Genomic DNA, 21777 nt, shown 5'->3' on the forward strand with positions numbered 1-21777 from the left:
GCATGGAATGCATTTCATGAGAAAGAGTGATACCATGGCAATGCTTTTTCTTTCTTTATTCTTCTTCTTCTTCTATAGTAATTACATACCTATTCTCTTCTCATGCTTGCCTCCTTAAGGCAGAGTGCGAGCCATATCTATTCCCTTATGTTCACATCAAGTTATCATGCAAACAACAAGAATTTGCCCATTCGCCGCAATGTGTTTGTATTTAAGTGATTCCCACCAATGGAAGCAATCGGACTACGTGTTCCAATTGCTTCAGAGAAGCACTCTTGGGGAATCCATTTGATTTCTTGCGACCAAATATGTCCTTCTGGCCATTGCTGCCGATATCAGTTTCCTAGGTATATAGCTTGGTTGAGAGAAAGGTTTCCCCTGGGTACAGTGCAAGCAAAGCATAACCTATCAAGGGTAACCTCGTACAGAAATTGACACCAAATCATCATCCCAAGAAGACACAAGAGACTTACAAATGAAAAACCTGTGGTACATTCCAATAAAGAGTGTTGTTACATATGGAAGTTCAGTTAGAATGATTCATGAAGTGCAAGTAACAAATAGGTGTTTTTGATGCTGTTTTTTTATTAAGTAGTGGCAGGGCGATGGGTACTGTTGGTGTGGGTGATGATGATCCCAAGCTCTGCCCTGATGTCCATCATAACTTCATGGAGCAAGCCATGGTGGATGGGAGGGTTCAGCACACGGTAATGCTGAAGAAGCTTCTCCAGTTGCTCTCCTTCCCTTCCCTGCTCAAGCTTCTCCCTTCGGATCAGCTGCATCATAGATGCCTTGAAATCTGTATAAGCATCGGCCGAGTATTGAACCACCACAACTCCTCCATCATCTGCATCATTATCATCTTCAACTTCGGACTCGCCATTGCCATTGCCATTGCCATTGCCACTGCCGCAAGATCGTGCTCTCTGTGAAGATTCCGATCCCGACCCAGACCCTTGGTTCAGATCTGGCATGCATCCTGCAAGGCCTTCTTCTTGATCTTCCCGACCGGATTCCGACCCCACTTGCTCCTCATCATCCTGTCCCAATTCTGACCCTTGCTCTTCTTCACCATCCAGTCCCCACTCCAACCCTATTTCTCGGGCATCGACCTCAGATTCCGTACCCGTGGCTGCTGCTTCCTCCTCATCCGTGGCTGATTCCAATCCCGATTCTCGATCCTGTACAGACGATGCACTCGGTGAGCTCGGCGCGTCGTGAAATGCTACAGTTCGAGCTAATTTCACAACCTCGGGGGCATCTGTCCTGGTGGTGGAATCTGTTAGGTCGGAATCATGGCGGGGTTCTCCGGCCTCCACTGCTGCCACATAATCGTATTGTGGTGGCACGGGTGCAGGTTCTTGACTACCAAGTTCAGTCCTAGGGCTGCTGCCACTCAATGGTGGTATGCTCATATGTGCTTCTGAATTTGCTAGAGATGTGGTGGCGCACTCAGAAGATGAAGGAGATGAGGGAGATGGAGATGGAGATGGAGAGGATGTGTGGTCTCCACCACATGGGCTGGAACAGCATGATCTCATGAGCAAAGCCCCAAAGCTACTCGACCTTCTGCTTCTCTTACTATCACTACCATCATCGCTACTGCTACTGCTGCTACTACAAGCACCGCCGCTCTCTGAGTTGTTGCTTCTAGAACCTTCCTTCATCATAACGTCGCTAGGATCAGGGCGGAGCAATGCTGAGATATGAGAATCTTGTGGTGGGCTCTGTGTGGAGGAGGCGGAAATGGCAGCCCTGGAATCATCCTCGTGGTTGGAGCTAGTAAGGGCAAAGCTGCTTGATCTGGGCGTGGTTAGAGAAGTGCCATCTCCACCGCCCTTTGTTGAGGCGGCCGATTCGGTTGCCACTGCCGAAGAAGAAGAAGAAGAAGAAGAAGAAGAAGACTGTGGCCGCTTGGGCCTCTCATGTTGCCATCGGGATGGAGGCCGAGGCTGATGATTATGTTCGCCACGAGAATCGGGCCGGCGATGATGAGGTTGAGGAGAACGAGGCCGAGGCTGAGGCTGAGGCTCCATTGATGGAAAACCCAATGATGATGGAGATGGAGATGGAGATGGAGATGGAGACTGAGATGGAGAAGCTGCATTGCGGCTCCTCCGGCCGGCCGAGGGTTGCGAGGACCGATCGAAGAAGGAGGTGCGGTCCGAAGCGGTGTTGGTGGTAGGGGCGGAAGAAGACGGTGGCACTTTCCCGATCAGAAGAAGCGGTGGTGGGTAGGGCGGCAGCCTCGGCTTGACCTTCTTCCGAGGAGGAGCCGGCTGAGCCGATGAATCGGGGCGAGGGCTTATATATAAAGCAGAGGCAGAGGCAGAGGATGGGCGTGGTACGAACGCGGGGGGCGGGCCGAGAGACGATGGGCGGTTGGAAATGTCGAGAAGCAGCGAGACCCTACGAGGCGTGTAGGAGTAAGGAGGATTGAGTTGGACACGGGGGCTCGTGGTCGCCGAGGCGTGCCGTTTTGTGTACCGAGTAAGGGAGGAAGGATTACAACGGGCGGACGAAGGCATTCGGCTAGAATCAAGGCGGCCATGATGGTGTGCCCCAACGGCCCCCGCCTCGAGCATCATCATTGGCCGGCGTATGAAGACCGGATAGAGAGATGGGTCGTGTTTGTTCTTCCTACGCTCCGTGATGGAGGATTGCGCGTTGATCCGCCGGCACATCCCCAGCAGGTTCTGCAAGTGGTTGAATGTGACCGAGGGGTGCTGGGATCGGTTCCTCTGCAGCTCTTTCACGGTGCGCGGCGGGAGGCGGAAAGACGCGAGGTCGGCTTGCGATTGGACGCGCGCGCGCCTGTTCCGGCTCAGCGTGGGCCCACCGCGGCGCACCACACGCTCCTCTTGTGCGGACCACTGCGTGAAGCCCGACGGCTTCACGCGCTCCACCCGACGGAATGTCTCGCGCACCTCCACCATTGCATCTTGCCATATCGCGGGCCGCCCATCGCCACAGAAGTTCGCAGGCTGTGGTTTCGGCCTTTCTCGCACCGCGGGCGCCATTGATAGAGATTGATAGATATTGATTGATTGATATTGATCTCAGGCTACCTGACAAGCAAAACGCCTGTTTCTCTCGCCGGATTTTATCATCTTCTTACACCATTGCGTCGCACATGAGTGCTTGAATCATCTCTTCTTTGATCTTCCTTCCCGACCATTATTAAACCATGTCTTCTTCTTCTTCTTCTTCTTCGATCTTCCCCAGCATTATTAAATCATGTCTTTCTTCTGCGATCTTCTCAAGTCTTATTAAATCATGTCTTCTTCTTCTTCGATCTTCCCAGCATTATTATTAAATGGTGTCTTCTTCATCCATCTTCTCGAACATTATTAAATCATTGTCTTCTTCTTCTTCTTCGATCTTCTGGAGCGTTATTAAATCATGTCTTCTTTGGTCTGTTTGTATCGGTTTCTCTCCCTAGTTTCCCTTTGTCCCTTCCCCCTGTTTCCTGTGCTTTCTTGTTCTGGGCCATGCTTTCACTGCGCTCCCACCCCCATTCATTCTCTTCTTCATTTCCATTCCATTCATTCCTGTCATTTGTGGGCTCCCAAGAATCAAAGGGACGGCGGAAGTTGCAGCCAATTCTCTCTCTCTTTTTCTCTCTCTTTTTCTCTCTCTTTTTCTCTCTCTGTCTCTGTCTCTCTGTCTCTCTCCCTCTAACACACACACATTGGCAACTACTTGTCCCCCCCACAAGTTACAACCCCCATTTCTTATGTACTCTTCTTCTTCCTCTTTTGTCTTATGTTTTTTCTAGTGACCTCCTTTGGTACCCCCTCCAAGACCAACAACACATACACACGCGTGCCCCCGGTATCAAATTCTCGTGTACGCGGCCACCCGACCCTCGAACCCATCGTTCAATCGTTCCATGGAGAGTTCCATCGGAGATGAAGAAGACAATCATAGGAACATTTCAGTCACGAATGCAGCATGCAAACACATTATTATGTCTTTCTAGTGGGCTTTAGAAACCGCCTGTGTATTAGACTCGAGCCATATCCTCGCTTCCCGATGTTGAATCCTAAGGAATATATATATAAATTTATAATATACATATATATAAGAACAAACATGTATCCACCATAATCGCATGCTTCTACAAGTAGATTGGATATCCATACTTTCAAAACCTAGAACGCTTTCGTACTCATCACACCTCAGATTGTATTTTCGCATCAAAATCACAGTTGCGGATATTGCGCTTGCTTGGAGACTAATTAACCATGTGAATAACCGACTTCGAAAGGAAGTCCAATTAACCATGCTCAATATAGTGCGACAAGATAAATGCCAGATGACGATAGATCGAAGGGGGTTTTTGAAATAAATGTGTTGCAAATATGAGAGGTTTATTCTTTGATATGACTATGTACGAGGAAAACCTCATAAGCATGCCTAAGAAGTGGAAGTCAAGTCATTGTTACACATGGTGAAAACTTAAAAGTTCATTTGCCTCGTCTTTTAGAAGCAAGATCTTGGTGATGCCATTACATGGAAGCAGAGGAGAAACGATGAACAATAAAAGACCTAAGTCATTCCGAGCTAGGGCATAGTTCAACACGAATTTTCGAGAAAACCAACAACTTTATGTAGAAAGGTAGCCTAAAAAATGCCCAACTTCTTACGAAATTTTTCATTTGTTCAACAGAGGATACTCATCTTAAACCTTAGGAAAATGTTATGATATTGTCGATGTTTCGATAGAGGATTCCTTGTTCTTTAAGTTTCTTAACAATAAGGTTATGGAAAAGACCAAGCTCAAACTTTTTACACCATTTTTTTCCCTAAAGACAAAACTATATTGAGAGGTCATTCAATATTTGAAAAATGCTATCTCCAAAAACCCAACACAAATGAAAGCATGAGACTCCAAGAATATGCCTACAAAATGCTTATTCCTCCTCACTAACAAACACTTGAGGAATCATTCCTTGCTATTGAATTCATGATTCGTGAACACCTATTTCTCTATTTCGAATATGTGGTTGTACGAAAAAGCACATCTCTTTGAAATCGTAACATATATTCTAATGTTTCACCAAGTCAAAAATTAACATACCACCCAAGTGGCTACCAATGTGTATATACCCTATCATTAATGCAACTACTTATGTCATAGAAAAATATTGACGATAAAGGAGCTAGAAGTAATACGTCTATTATATAAAGAGTTCTCTTTGAAATGGACGCAATGAGCATCACACATGAACATGTTCTTTTCTTTTGGGGGAAGGAGGGGGGTAGGGTTCCTTTATTGGCTAGTTATATAAAAAAATAATGATGGCAATCTAGATCTTTTACTAGCTTGCTTGTAATAATGACATTCTAGATCTTTTTCCCAGCTTTCTTGTACTCAGTGTGCAAATGTGCGGATGAGGATGAGATGTGGAGGATTAGAGTAAGAGGATGAGGCAAGGGAGAGCGGGTGAGCGAAACTTATTGGGAGGCAACATGATGCCAAACGAATGGATGAGCAAATGGGATGAGCAAATGAGATCAAGCATAGAACCTAGTAGCATGCCACATGGGTCTATGAAAGAGAGCTAATCATGTATAACGAATAACATATGAACAATGTATGCAACCTACACAGCACGCATATCAAAACTCTACAACCTCATAAGAAACTTTACAATACCTATACAACCTTACAATCCTTCACTTCTTGGTGGTTGTAACAATTGAACTAATTACTACTTCCATGTGTGAAAAAAAAAAAATCAAATAGTAAGACAATAGACTATCTATATTGCTTATTTTTGCAAAATATTGTCTATGAGACTATCTATATATGTATGTATTAACATCTTATTTCTATCGGAGACCATAACAAACTATTCATAAACATTTTTGGTATTAACCAAAAGACATAATTCGACTCAGTTGCTCCATTTATCCCTAGCTTGTTCAAATTACTTTTTGCATGATCCATCTTTGATACTTTGCAATCTCGGTCAAATATTAATTGAAGGTACCAATTTATACACAGTTTCCGTAGGAACCTCCAATCATATATCATACTATAACTTCATTGTCCCCCTATAATTCAAAACAAGGAGTTTGACACTACAAGTCTACAAGATCAAATTGAACCACTTGAGTCCAAATCTTACATGTCTTAAAATAAGCAGGCAGTCATGGCATAGCTGGCATATTGCTCCACGATTGTACGAACGAGGAATCTTATCCACTTTGAGAGATTATTATTCAACCTTTTCATGCTCCATGCTTTCTCGAGTTCCGATGTCTCCAATTGCAGACAGCTCATCATCATGTCCTACAAGATATCATCATTTCGATGGATGCACATCATTGTTTCTCTTTCTTGCGAGTTCTTGCAACTTTTATTTTAAGAGACGCCTTCAAATCACACCAATCATATTTCCATTCTAATGCACCAAGGAAATGAAGTCTGATGATGCTTGCATAGGAAAGAATACCAAACTACGAACACTTCAATTCGTGATGTATGTCACCGTTGAAACTGTAAGACCAATGAGATGTTTCGAGTGGTATTTCTGGTACCTCTTGCATTAGCCCATAAACTTCATCCATCCACAAACATAATCTCTACCAAAATTTGTTGTATTCTGGCATTGAATCATGAAATGAATCACAAAATTTATGACTGCACTATAGCATGGCCCAAGGCATTTAATCTACATGAGTTGCTCTCCATGATCTACTGCAAAACAATGTCCGAAGCAAGAAAACCGTCGCTTCGACTTAGCAGGGCTTTCTCCATCCGAAGAGTCATCCTTGCATTTTGGACTCTCCACATCTGAGATAGCAATATCTTTACTTGTGCTTCCATTCTTCAGGCCATCCATATTGGGCGAGAGACTTTGTTGCTTAGAAATAGTTGGTAAGGTACTCAGCACAGACCTTAGCAAAGGAATAACTTGACTGAAAGATGGCCGTGCATCGGGATCTTCTAACCAACATGATCTTAAGATGAAGACAAGATGTTCTGGCAAACCATCCGGAATAGTTGGTCTCACATTCTGTTAGAAGTGGCCTAATGTCAATAGTGATCACCTTTAATCCAATCAAAATATCTAATAAAGCAAGTAATTTGACAAACCTTAAAGGCAGCTGCATATGCTGCTTGAAGATTGGACATACCCTCGAAAGGCATTCGGTTTGTAATCAATTCCCAAAGGACAATTGCAAAGCTGTAGACATCCACCTTCTTGTTATAATGCTTCTTATCTCCAAGACGTAAGGTAATTGTGCTATAGAGCTGAAAAGATATTCCGACTAAGCAGATGAAAATTGAAAATGGTAAACGATCTTAAACACTCAGCTTGAGACAAAAAACGAAGTGTACCTCTGGCGCCATCCAACGATAGGTTCCAGTCTCTGCTGTCATCATCTCTGTCAGGGATTCTTCCCGAGCCAATCCGAAATCGATTAGTTTGACAGATTTTTGATCCTTTGTCAGCAACAGATTCTCTGCCAGAATTATAAATTCAAAAAAAACGGAAACTTAGAACCATGTTGTTAAAAGAAATAAGGGCTGGTTCCTCACACAAATGTCCCCAAAATCTAAAAACAAACACTTATGTTACCATGAAATGAATTTTTAACTAACTCTACACCAAACAGAGGCTAGAGTAGAACAACATTTACGTTTTCGGATATTAATTGAGTAGGTATAACTAAACTCAAATATCTCTTAAGCTTGAGTCAAACTCAGCATCCTTGCTATACAATGTTAAAGAACAAACATACCCTACAATCTCAAGCAGATCCCTATGACATACAATAAATAAATTCAAATATCTCTTGATCTTGATTCTAATCCAGGATTCTTGCTATATAATATTAAAGAATAAGCATACCCTACAACTTCAAGCAGATTCCTATGGCATACATATAACCACAAAGAATAAAGTTATAATCAGAAACATCCTTACACACTCAAGTAAACGTATATAAGGATAATACATTCAATCTTACCAGGTTTAAGATCTCTATGAATAATTCTATTGAGATGAAGGCATTCCATCGCATAGGCAATATCCAAAGCAAAACTAAGGGCCACGTGCAGATCTAATGAATTGGGTCTCAAGCTTAGCAAGTGTTTGCGAAGAGATCTTCCGGGCAGAAGCTCTGTTACTATGGCCATCACTGGACTTTTGCAAGCACCTATGAACTGCAGCAAAGATCAAGACATGTTACACATTAACATACACAAATCATTCCGCAACTTAAGATGCTAGAATTTTAGACATAATTTGGTTTAGTTCTTTCACATGCTTCCACGGGAAATTACATAAAAAATAAAAAAAAGGAAGCCAGATTTAAGTAAATGGCATGAACAACATTATGCACCTTATAAGGTGCTAGAATTTTAGACATTGCTAGGTTGATTCCTTCATATACTTTATAGAGAAATCCCACTAAAACTAGCATTAAGGCAATAGCATGATTATGCAACTTCCGATTCAAGAACTGTTGACATCATTAACTTAGTTCCTTCGTATTCTATGATGAAAAATGATGCCAAAAAACACATAAAGATAACTAGAATCAATAGTATAGGTGAAAATATCATAGTTCCACCAAAACTACTCAAAATTTCAACATCAGTGGATTAGTTCCTTCATAATTCTTTGGATAGATATGATACCAAAAAACACATAGAAGCAATCAGAAATAAGCCAATAGCTAACAGATCACAACGTAAACAAAGCTTTGATAAGATTTTAGATATCAGTGTCTTGGTTCCATCATATGCTTTGAAGAAACATGACCACTGATGCCGAAAATTTTATACCTTCACCAAGTTCTTGTGATGAACTCTAGACATCATATCAGCTTCACGAGCAAACCGAGCTTCTATCTTTAACTGTTCTTCCTCCCTCTCAGATCTTTGCAGCACTTTCACAGCCACACTCAGTTCTCCATATCTGATCTCCAAAACATGAAACGGAAAGACATCAACAGTCAAGTAAACGAAAAAGCATTATCCTTTCACCTTAAGAATGTTCCACGAGAGAAAGTAATAAATAAATCTTTAAGAGTGTGGAAACTGATGAGACAAACATATTAATGCTTACTAAACTTCACAATCACGTGGACTAGAAGAGTTGTCTTTTGACATTCGCTTATTAAAAGATGGACGAAAACCAGGAAAAGAATCCCTAAAAGAATAAGCTTTTGACATGCCTTGACATTGTGAAACTAATGAGATGAAGACGAACACGTCTGTAGAATACCTTCCTTAGTAGAAATCCTAGTCAAGAAGATTGTAAGCATTATCATTTTTCTCCTTACCAGGTTTAAGTAAAACGAAGTAAAGACAAGCACAGAATGTGTGCGCTATGCTGGAGAGGCAGCAACAAATCTAATCCTTAGGAATGTCAAAAGAGGTAAAAGCAAAATATTACCTTTTCATATTAAGGAGGGGAAAACAGGTACAGAATGCCTGTGAGAATAGGCTATGGACCTGTAGCAAATCTAATCCTTAAGAATTACAATGAAAATAAACTGAATGAATTATCTTCTCAGCTTTGCAAATTAAGGGAGGCATATGCAACCATTAAGAACGCTGAGAATGATAAAATGATCAATCTAATCACCATAACTTCATAACTTAGCATCAACATATCTAATAGACAAAGAGCACATTCATGCAAACATTTACTCATTCATTTAGTTCATGAGATATATCAAGGCTATTGTCATTTCGAATCCTTAAGGACGTTGAGATCTTTATATGCATGAATATACAAAAATTATGGAAAATACCTTCCTTCATAGACCTTCCCGTGCGCACCTTCACCAATCTTTCCTCCAACGCGAAGAGAGTTCGGATCAAGGATCCATTTCTCCTCCACGTTGAGCTCCACTCCATTGATTATTTTTTCATTAAGCAGAGCTGAAGGTATGTGAGAATCTTTATCCGAACCTTTGTGTCTATCTTTCTCTGAATTGTAAGGATCATTCTCCGAACCTCCATAACGATCTTTCTCTGAAGCTCCATAAGGATCCTTGACTGTAGCCTTAAAATGATCCTTTTCTGAAAATCGCTGATGATCTTTTCCTGTTTTATCTGAAGGACGCAGCAAACGTATCTTCGCCGAAATCTCTTTCTTTATAAGGAGCCTTTCTTCATCGTCTGCTTTCAAGTCCTTGAGTCCCATAGATTTACGGAAGACAAAGAAGACAGAAAAAGATTAAGATGAGGAGGAGGAGGAGGAGGCGGATGAAGAAGGTGAAGGTGAAGGTGAAGGCATCCGATTAGAGATTAATGGATTGATTGCTCCAGGAGATATCGATAAAGGCGTAAAGAGAGGAGAAATGTACGAAAAGGAAAGGAGAGGTCACCATGGCTGCTGCAGGAGGAAGCAAGGGAAAAGAAGAAGAAGAAGAAACAAACAGACGAAGAAGAAGAAGAAGAAGAAGAAGAAGAAGACGATGAAGAGGAAATGTCTCCCGTTTTTCTTCTGCCAAAAAATATGTATACATATGTATGTATAATAAAAATAGTTTCTATTCCATTAATATTTTTTATATCTACCTATATTTTTATCTATCTCTTTCCTTCTGCTCTCTTTTTTTAGTAAATATTATCAACGCATTTGTTTTATTTTTGCTTTTTTCTTTTATTGACTTTCTTTTTCTTTTTCTTTTGTATTTTCTTTTTGCATATTTCACATTTTCTTTTTCTTTTATTTTCCTTTTCCTTTTTCTTTCGTTTTTGCTTGTTCTTTTTCCTTTTTCGCTTGTTTTTGCTTTTGCTTTTTGCGTTTGCTTTTGCTTCTTTTTCTTTTTTCTTTTTGTTTTGAGTTTGAAGTTTTTGTTATGTAATAACAAATCAATTAAATGGAATTTCTATTATCACACCCATCCATCCATCTAACCCCTTGGTGAGCTCAACCCTTCAAACCCATCCAATAAGTTTTATGTGTCCACATATCCACGACCGACCAATAGGAACATTAGTGTGAAATGAAATCCACTACAAAGTGTAAGAGACTGTGTATGTTGATCATGTCAAACCGTATGTAGATGATGACAAACCATACAATTGAATGACTTTGGGAAGCTCATGGACACACCCCCATCAGACATTCCCCGAGCCAATCCACAGATGGTTTGTCAATGTCTACCCATGTTTTCCTTTGCTGATGTAGATGGCTCATATCACATATTCCGGCTTATTTAACTATTGATATTTAGAAATGTAGATACAAAACTAGCTTGAAACAATGTGCTCCCAAGTGGATAGACGGTCGGTACCTTCCCTACTAGCTTCATTAGGTATTAACACAACAATTGCGTGCAAGAGAACACCCCTTAGTAGTATTAATGTGGTAAAATGAATGTTAATCATAAGGGCTTTGGGTACAAAGGAAAATTGTAACACCTCACATGATTGATGCCAATTGTGCTCCTACTAGGCTAGTGCTTGTGATTGAATTGATGGTAGTTAAACAATAGCTAAAATATAGGGATGCATCCAATAATGGGATAACCTTTTGATCTAGGGAGGTGACAAGCACCTGAGTGTAACGATGCTATATTACATAGCCAATTTAACCCCTAATGTTGTATTATAAGGTCTTATATGTGGATAAATGTTTGATACTGAATGTAGAACTACGAATTGGATTATTCAAGTGCGGTATGAGAGATTTTCTAAAACTAGAGGTTTGCCACCTCTAAGTTGGAATACAGAATCCCCCTTATCAAACAAGTTGGATTTTGTATCGAACTTGCCATCCTTTTCAAGATGTTCACAGCAAGATGAAAACACCACAGTCAAGATTTGATTAGAACCATTCAATCAAATACTTCTCTCATCTTGCGATTTCGATTATTTGTAGAGGCTTTTAAATTTTAATGTCAATGTTTGATTTGTTCTTACTTGACCATTTATCAAGTTGATATAATTGTTTCATATTTTGGAACAGAGAGAAAGCTATGACTTAAGTTTGAAAACTAATGTGCAAATTTAAAAGCCTTAAAACGATCATATATATATTTAAAAACTTGTCAAAACAAACTATTGAGATTAGTATCCCGAGAACATTTTGGCATTAGTATAAACATTAACATAGAAGAGTCCAAAGTAAGAAAAGGTTGTTCGATTTGGTATTGTGAGTGAAAGATTTAAAAAAAAGTCTCTAATAGGCACAAACAAGTCATGTTTTGGTAGTTCCTAAAGTAAAACATAAAAGTAGGAAAAGCTTGAGATATTTCTTTCATTCTCCTTCTCGGAGTGGAAGGGAATCGATCCCCTAGGGGGGGGGGGGGGGAGCATTTGGTGTCGACAATGGATTGGTTCCAAAAAAAGTAGAGACAAGGCAATACCACGAGGGTAAAAATGCTAGATCAATTACGTGAAAGGGCATCCTTCGAAAGAGGCCAATTGTCAACAAATGATTGGTTTTGGGAAAGTAAAGCCGATACCAAAGTCTTTGGAAATTGTAGGGTACAAAGTTGGACAGATTGCTTCAAGAGGGGGAATGATGATCCCAAATGATTGGTAATTGAGGGTGAAATCATACAAGTGAACCAATAATATATATTAAATTTGAGCAAAGCACCACTAATCACATGAATGCCTTCTTCAAGTCATCCACCTAACCATCCAACACATGTGAACACTATGATTATTTTTTCTACTGTTTTCTCCATGTCTATAAGCCTCTCCTATTGAAGGTCACATTGAAGATCACATGATACATATAGTTCTTCCGATTATTTAAGAGTTCTTGTTGTTTCCTTTTTCTACTCTCTAAATGTTAGTTCATGGTTGCATCCACATTAAATGGCAACACACCCTGTTTAGATGTGTGCATCATGATTATTTTTGAATTGTCATTTTTTATTCAATGCGACCACATATTGAGCTTCCTGGACCAAGTTGCAATGGACAATATATGTCACAAAATGTCTTTTGATTTTATTCAACCTCAGTCATAAGCATTCTCGAAGAATGGTATCACATATCTCTATAGTTGCTAGGATTTGGTTAGGTAGTTAGCCCAATGTCAAGAGTTTGATTTCGAAAAGGAGAACTTATGCCAAAGAGTTTACATAATGCGACTAATATAATACATTTTCTTTGGTGGAAAGCTAGCTCTAGATTCTCATGCTTTCTCATTGTCGTCATTATTGTGTACAATTTTACTACTTTTTATTATTATTTTGGATCATGATGAAGAAAATAGGCGTGCCCTATCTAATTTGCTCACTTGTTCCATTAATTCTACGGGGGAAATGTTCAACCAAAATGATATATTGTCAAACCTATTAGAAAGCAATATTGTTGTCTCATGGAATGTGTAACCACTAGTGCGTTTGCACAAAATACACCTAACAACTAACATAGATACATAATCGTGTTTCTAATATGACAACCATAGTGCACCAATGGATAATATAAAAGATGGATCATACCCCTTCAAAATGAGACATCAAAACGAAACAAAAAGACAATTTTTGTAGCATATATTGTTTTGCTCTAGAGCGTTACGCTATACAAAACTTTTGTCTTGTCTTCTTTTTCCAATATCGAATATATGGTACTTTGAAAGGAGTAATTCGCCTACATACTCCCCACGTGTCAACTAAGCATTTGTGTCTGATTGTCATGGGACCCAGACAAATTTGGAGTCATTGCCCATAACTCTTTCTGTCCCTCAACTTTCAAGGGAGCCCTTCAAGGGGGTTCTAATATATCTTCTTTCCTCCACCTAAAAGAAATGTGTCACATCTACACTTCCATCAATGCTACCTCCTCTTCTTTTTTGTTGAGTCATGACATTCCAACTTCATTCATTGCATTTCTTTGCAAGTTCGTGTTGTCGTTTCCTCCTATTCTATTTTATATTATACTAATTGAAGGAGACTTTTACTTCACAATTGATAGACCATCATTTGAAAACAACTTTATAACATTTCTACACATGGAAAAAAGAATCACAAAATTGCAAAATAGGTTGTTTTCCTTTGGGAATACAATATTGCTAGGTAGGAAATATTCTAGTGAAAGGTATGTCAGCTATGGGCAAATCAAACAATAGATAGTACATGATGGTAGTGAGGCCCAACTATTCTTCGAAAGATTAAGGTGGATATGCGGCAAATATTTGTCTTCCTTCAGCAAATATACACAAAATATGAAACATGAAGGATTATGTGCGAGTACGTTATTCCACCCCTTACGGATAGAATAGACAAGAACATGATGTTGATTGGAATTTGGGGGTGATCGTTAGCATCAACCATAGGAGTTTAACAAATGTCTTATTGTGGTGGTTTTTGCATAACCCTCTCTGTCTCTCTCTACACATAAAAACACAAAGACCTCCCTAGACGACCTCTGTGAGCACTCTCTAACACACTCTTAAATGATTAACAAGCCATACATATATAATGCCATTTCTCGTTACATTTTAAATCAAGAACCACCCTTCTATTTGTTGAGGGTTCTCCCTCTTGGTTTGACATCACATATGGCTTGATAGTCAAGTTAGCCTTAATTATGAATTGTACCAAACAAAATTCCATTACAAGACATTTGTTGTAATACCTTAACGGTAAGTGGTCATGTTTGTGATACAAAATCTTGGATTCAAATTCTACCTCCAACATATCTTTGTTACACAATGTTTAAGTTTTCATAAACTACATGCCACATCAATGTATCAAACTCAAGAGCTTGTGTATTCAAATGGGAAAATATCCATCCATTTGTACGTAGGTATGTCTAGATAAATATCTATTTCAAACAAAAATGTCCCATTCTGTCTCACCCCAAGTCCAAATCATGGACATGCTAAAGCTATTTGTCTATACTATAATTATCTTTTTTTGTTTCCCTATTCTTATAAAAAAATCCAAGAAAAAACATTGGATATAACAATTGAATATCTTTCATTGCATATAGATTGATCATAAATCAAATATTGAAGGAGATAGAGGTATTCCAACCCTCGATGCATATAAGTTGTACGATGGATTATCAAGATGTGTTAGACTTGTTGACCATATGTGCAAGCAAAAGCATCATTTTTTTCTATCCAATCCTCAAAGCTTATTCCTCCTCAACATGTGAAAACATTTCGCGATGTATTTAATGTGTAAAATGTGCCCCAAACTATGCACAACTACCAACCATGCACCGGTTTTGGTAAAATCTACCCCTACTCTTGATGTCGCAACTATATGGAGTTCGATGTCATCCCATGTATCAATGGTAATCCAAGACCAACAAGCTAATATATAATGTTGCACCTCTACAACACATATCTACCAATGATAATAGGTGATCCACCCAAACCAATAGGATGCTTCTCAAGTTTACAAGGCGCGACAATGCTTATGAGAACATTGAATGATTCAACTAGATCATAAGGTCTTATGAACCAATCACTAGTGGGACTAAGATCGTGACATTCATATTAATTCTAGATAACCAAGGGGATGTATGGTTTAGGGTGATTTGAGAGGACACCTTACATGACTACACCTATATCAAAGATGAATTCATTACTACTTTCGCATGATAAAGTAAACAATGGAACCTCATTGATTATATGTTTTCCTTAAAAACAAATGCATAGAGACAATATGTGACTATACAGACAACATTATGAAAAACTTATGAATAGGTTCATTGCAAGTCTTTTTGACAAAACCTTGCATACCTTCTTAGAAGTTCAACAATGTTGCACCTCCTATGACAATTGTTTTGTAATGGTGGTCATGGAAGTTTATATGGTACATCTCAATCATGATGGCTACCAATCCAAGAGGGGTGTTGCCAAAATCACACTCCCAAATAACACAAATAAGAAAATAGAACTCCTAATAGGTTAGAGGCACTAAGGATGATGCAACAATATGTGAAAATGCCAAAATTACAATATTATGTTGAAAATGTCCTTAATGTTGGGCCCAATAAAAGATAAAAACACCAAAACATATCCAACTACATCTTAATACTCCATTACGCTTTGCTCTCAATGAACCTTAACACTTCTTCAAACTCATTTACACAAGTTGGGTGGTTGGGCTGGATTGTGGCATCATCACTAAAGTATGAAGACAAGGTCTTTCTACATCCACCATCCATGAACCATGATCATTAATGAAATGTTAGACTAGGAACACCCTTGATTGGAAACTTTCAAGATGATGAGAACTATGATTGGAGTTAGCTACATGTGCAACTTCTAAGAGCTTCACGAGAACACATCTATGAGTTGATCAAGTTATACTTTCCTTCGATGTAATTACCATAGGATCTAAACCAGCATATACCCATTTGATGGTGGACTGGGCCAAGGTGGTTGTCAAGCACCTTGGAGCTACTAGTTTACTTAACAATCTCTCTCTCTCTCGCTCTCTCTCTTCGTAATTAGCTTACCCTAGTGGTAAGTTGTTAACACTACAAGCACTACATCTTGTGTTCGAAACCCAATTTTTCTCCCCTCTCTATTATATACTTCATACATATATCTTAATTCACTAGATGCCACCATGGAATGTAGGGGTTGAACCCATGACCACCTAATCTCTATCGGGCAACCTTACCAACATCCATTTGCTCTCTTTCTCTCTCTCTCTCTCTCTCTCTCTCTCTCTCTCTCTCTCTCTCTCTCTCTCTCTCTCGTTTCACTCTAACCATAATTGTTTCCATTCTATAGCTCATTGGAAAGCTCTTTCGGAGAGCTTTCTAAGGAATGTTCATTTACTGAATTCCGTTACCGTGGCAAGAAGTTATGAACATTTTCGTCTGCATCCATCTTTGCCCCACGGCTCCTCAAACGCAAGGTAGTTTTTGAAGCCCTAAATAAAGTGAAAGGTACATTTTCTCTCTCCCTCTCTCCCTCTCTCTCTTCTCGTAGGGTTTGTTCCTACAATGACACACACTCGTAAGGCCGCCTCAAAGTTCGAGAGTATGATTGATAATTAACCGAAATCACCAACAAATGTTGATACCAATGCAATAAACACAATGGACAAAATGTTTATGAGTCACTTGATTTCTCTTCAAGAAACCATAAACAAGCAAGGTGAAGAGATTAGGATGTTGAAAGAGAATGTTAAGCTCCAAACTATTGCCATTGAGAATGAAATTATTAAGAAAGTGGTTACAAAACTTGAAGAAGAGATTCAAGAATGTAAAAGAGCTTCTTTCGAAACAAATGAGCGCCTTAATAAGATTGAGTTTAAGGAAGCATTAAAAGAAGAAAGATTAGACACGATGAGGCGGGATGTAAGTGAGATGAAAAATGTATGTACAATGAAATCATGGGCCGATGTATGTAGTGGAGATGGGGTATCAAACTTATCTAATATGCATATGATGCATCAAGAGAAGAATATAGAAAGCAAAGATGCCCGAGAATTGAAAGAGCGTGAACGAAGATCAAAGAACATTGTTATCCGTGGGATTAAAGAGGAGAGTATGGAAACACTCGCTTCCCTTGGAAAGGCCATTGGTGAATTTTTTAGCATGCATTATGGGATGTCAGATGTGAATGTATATGGGGCACACCGAGTTGGGAAACATGGTGTTACTCGCTCCGGAGAAAGGCCCATTGTATGCACAATGACGGATGATACAAAGCGGTGGATCATACTTGAAAATAGTTGGGTATACCTCAAAGGTACGCAATGCTTTGTGAGTGAAGATCATACTATCTTACAACAAAATGCCCGTCGTAAAGCATATGAAGAAAGATTGAAAAATAAGGTTACGGACATTGTGCTTAAAGATGGAACTGTAGGCAAATAGGGACAAGTGACCTATGAGACTAAACTACGTCTTTTACGACTATGTTTTTGGAATTGCAATGGATACCCATGAAATGCGGGATTCGGCATAGAGGAGTTCATTGATGACTCGGATATCACACTTCTTGTTGAAACATGGGAGCGTGATACTCAAAGGATTTAAGGTTTCGGAAACTATAATGTAGACTCTTTGATATGGGAGAAAAATCCAAGACAAAGAAGAGGACAAGGAGGGGTGACATGTTTGATTAAGAAGGAAATAGAGAAATATGTGTCAATCGTAAAAAATGATGAACATAAATGCTACATATGGCTCAAAATAGAAACACTTAATGATTTGCCCACTTTTGTCGTTGGATGTTACATTCCTCATCAAGATTCTAACTTCTGTCGCCCCATTGGTTTAATCCGCCATCTCGACTTCACACTCGGCGGCCACATGTTCACGATCTCAACCGTCGTGCTACGACTGGAGACACAAGGCGCCTACCCAATGTTACTAGGTCGACCATGGTTGCATACAACGAATATCAAGCAACATAGGCAACGCAACATGATCTCGTTCCGAAGAGGGAAGACAAAAGTCCAAATCATCACTGAAGAACGAGTACCCGTCGCCCTCAACATGTCGCCGTTATACGCGGAAGGGGTCCATATGCTCGATGGATTGGCCGATGAGGAGGTCGATGACTTCCTAGATGATCATCCCACGATCATTCCTCTCTTCGAAATCAATGCCTTACCAACCATCGAGCCATCTAAAGACGAGGAAGTCACGGAGGAGTCACCACCCCAGGATGAACCCGATGCAACCACAGTTGCCGAGCTACGTCATGCTCGGGAGGCTTTCGAACGCGAACTCACCGTTTCACAACGAGTGAAAGCATCAACCCTGGAAACAATAAACCTCGATTCAGACGAGAATCCCCGTACGGTACAAATTGCCAATAATCTACCAACAAGCGAACGGGCATGCCTCATAAAATTACTCACCAACTACCAGGATGTTTTCGCTTGGTCTTACACCGATATGAAGGGGCTGGATCCTCAATACTACCAACATCAAATTCACATCTTACCCGACGCTCGGCCGGTTCAGCAGAGGCGCTACAGGATGAACCTCAACTACGCCGCTAAAGTCAAAGAGGAAATTGACAAGTTACTCCGAGTGGGCTTCATTCGCCCGGTTAAACGGGCTACATGGTTAAGCCCGATCGTAGTAGTCCCAAAGAAGAACGGAAAAATCCGCGTCTGCGTCGACTATCGGAAGCTTAACGCGGCAACAGTCACCGACAGTTTCCCTCTCCCATTCACGGATAGTGTCCTCGACACGGTAGCCGGCCACGAATGCTACAGTTTCCTCGACGGGTTCAACGGCTATAACCAAATAAGAATGCACCCGGAGGATCAGGAGAAAACCGCTTTCGTCACAGAATGGGGCGTTTTTGTAGCAGAAGTTATGATGTTCGGTCTAAAAACAGCGTCGGCTACGTTCCAGCGCATCATCATTGAAATCTTTCATGACTACATCCTGGCATTCATGCAAGTTTTTCTCGACGATTTCGCCGTGTATGGCAATCAACGGGAACACATGACCAAGTTACGACTCTGCCTGGACCGATGTCACCAAGCTCGATTGAGTTTAAACCCGGCGAAATGCGCGTTCTTAGTCACCAGCGGCAACCTTCTCGGCCACATTGTTAGTCAAGAAGGCATCGTTATGGACCCAGATAAAGTAAAGGCAATCTTGGATGCCACCGCACCCTCGAATGCTAAGGCACTAAGCCGTTTTTTGGGACAGATCCGGTGGCACAGCCGAATGATACGACACTTGGCCGATTTCGCGACACCCTTACACGCGGCAGTCCATCGCCTTCCTTTCCAATGGACGCCAGTCGAGGATACAGCTTATCAGACCCTGAAACGAATGCTGTCACGTGCCCCGGTGGTCCAGAGTCCGGTTTGGTCCAAACCATTTCACGTCTTCGTAGATGCTTCGGACATCGCCATCGGAAGTGCTCTGATGCAATGCACACCCCCGAAATGGTATAGGCCCGTGTACTACGCCAGCCGACGACTCTCGACTGCGGAAAAGAAATACTCCACCACCGAGCGGGAGGCCCTCGGAATAATTTATAGCATCAATAAATTTCGGCATTACCTCTTGGGCCGAAGATTTACCTTTCACGTGGATCACTCAGCCCTTATTTATTTGGTCAATAAACAAGCCCTCACTGGACGGTTGGCTCGGTGGATGCTCCTACTACAAGAGTTTGATTTTCAGATTCTGCATCGACCCGGGGTACAACATGCCGTCGCTGACTACTTGAGCCATCTTGAGTCAGGAGAACCGGCGAAAACAACGTACGACGAGCTACCGGACGCCAGCCTATTTAACCTGACCACGGTACCAGACGATAACGGAGATGAATGGATCACGGAGATGACCCATTTTCTCACTACCGGTGTACCTCCCGAGCACATGACCCTGGACACGAGAAAACGCCTAACAGTACGTAGCCGGAATTTTTGCCCTTGTCTTTTCATCGTAGATGTCCAATCGAGCTCGTTAGTGACCAAGGTGGGCACTTCATCAATCATATAATACGTGGGCTTACACACCACTACGCGGTGGTGCACAAGAAAAGCACACCATACTACCTGCAGGCGAACGGCTTGGCAGAATCAACAAATAAAATCCTCCAAACCATATTGAAGAAGATCGTCAATGAAAACATGACCGATTGGGATGACAAACTCTAGAGCGCGTTGTGGGCGTATCGTACGACTTTCAAAACAAGCATCCAATCGACCCCCTTTCGAATGGCGTTTGGGTTAGAAGCCGTAATGCCCATCGAGTTCCAAGTCCCGAGCCTCCGAGTTCAAGTCAGAGCACGGCTCCCCGAGGCCGAATCCGAGCAATACCGGATGGAACAACTCCTCGAACTCGGGGAAGATAGGATAGAGAGTATGGCCCAGCTCGAACAACGCCAACGGCAACGCAAGGCTTTCGTGGATCGACATCGACATGGGTTGGAGAAGGAGCTCACCATCGGCAAACCGGTTCTTCTTTTTCAAACACGACTCGGGTCAATGCCGGGAAAATTAAGATTTCGGTGGACCGGTCCATTCTAGATTATCGACGAGTTCAACGGGACGTTCCAGCTCGGCACACTCGCCGGCGACACGGTCAAAAGTTGGGCCAATGGTTTTTGGCTTAGACCATATCGAGGGACTACACCACCCAACCCGTTTACCAAGCCACACGGCACCAACGAGACTCGGGAGATCACCACGGAGGACGCCACGTTCTTGAATAAGGACTCACCCACCTTCTTGAATTAATAAAAGTAGTAGTAGGTAGGATGAACCATAGTTTAACCATAGGTAGGAGCTACACCTACACCACCCACCTAGGCACCCACAATTTTAGGAGCACCCCTCACCTCCACTCTTAGTTCAAGTTACCTTCAACTCTCTATGCTCCACCCCTCGCCACCACTCAGTTAGTACCTATTTAAGTTGTTCACACATGCAAACCACATGCAAAACACTAGAAGCACCCCACTCACCTTCAGGACACGTGACGTTAGTCACTTATTATGGCACCCACGACTCAGAATCTTCAGGATTCGCTGCAGGCACAAAACCCTAGGAATAAGTTACCAAAACCATTTCCAAAACGCAACACAGACCATTATCGCTCTCCATCTCCATTGCTATCAAGATCAGAAACCCCATCTCGCCCTCATCACGCGAAGCGCTCTTGCTCTCAAGCCCTCTTCCGCTCTCATAACCTCTCTGATGGACTTCCACTTCCTGCTGCTCCTGTTGTAGCTCGCCCTCGCCTCGTCACTTTGCTTCACGCTTCCACACAGTTGAACCTAGCCTCCATCTCCACTATGCCTCTTACCGCCTCAGTAGAAACCCGTGCCTGGCTCCAGGAACAAGGAATGGGCGGTTACCTGAAGATCATCGATGCCCCCGCGC

General features: G+C 41.4%; 2 protein-coding genes across 2 annotated transcripts; both read right to left on the reverse strand.

Moving 5' to 3' along the window:
* Nucleotides 1-191: 191 nt before the first annotated feature.
* LOC147848231 (uncharacterized) lies at nucleotides 192-3361 on the reverse strand. The gene has a single exon (XM_087338563.1). The coding sequence runs from the start codon at nucleotides 3018-3020 to the stop codon at nucleotides 588-590; it is 2433 nt and encodes an 810-aa protein (XP_087194689.1). The 5' UTR covers nucleotides 3021-3361; the 3' UTR covers nucleotides 192-587.
* Nucleotides 3362-6378: 3017 nt separating this feature from the next.
* Nucleotides 6379-10199, reverse strand: LOC147848232 (serine/threonine/tyrosine-protein kinase HT1-like). Its single transcript, XM_087338562.1, has 6 exons — nucleotides 9781-10199; nucleotides 8807-8939; nucleotides 7987-8182; nucleotides 7355-7479; nucleotides 7109-7267; nucleotides 6379-7028 (listed from the first exon to the last, which is right to left on the reverse strand). Exons 1-6 carry the CDS (start codon nucleotides 10173-10175, stop codon nucleotides 6684-6686), a joined length of 1353 nt encoding a protein of 450 aa, XP_087194688.1. The 5' UTR covers nucleotides 10176-10199; the 3' UTR covers nucleotides 6379-6683.
* Between the last annotated feature and the right edge of the window lie 11578 nt (nucleotides 10200-21777).

The sequence above is a fragment of the Azolla caroliniana genome, unplaced genomic scaffold (assembly GCF_043228905.1).
Source record: "Azolla caroliniana isolate FFs.n. ecotype wild unplaced genomic scaffold, voAzoCaro1.0.p SCAF_445, whole genome shotgun sequence".
Lineage (NCBI taxonomy): Eukaryota > Viridiplantae > Streptophyta > Polypodiopsida > Salviniales > Salviniaceae > Azolla > Azolla caroliniana.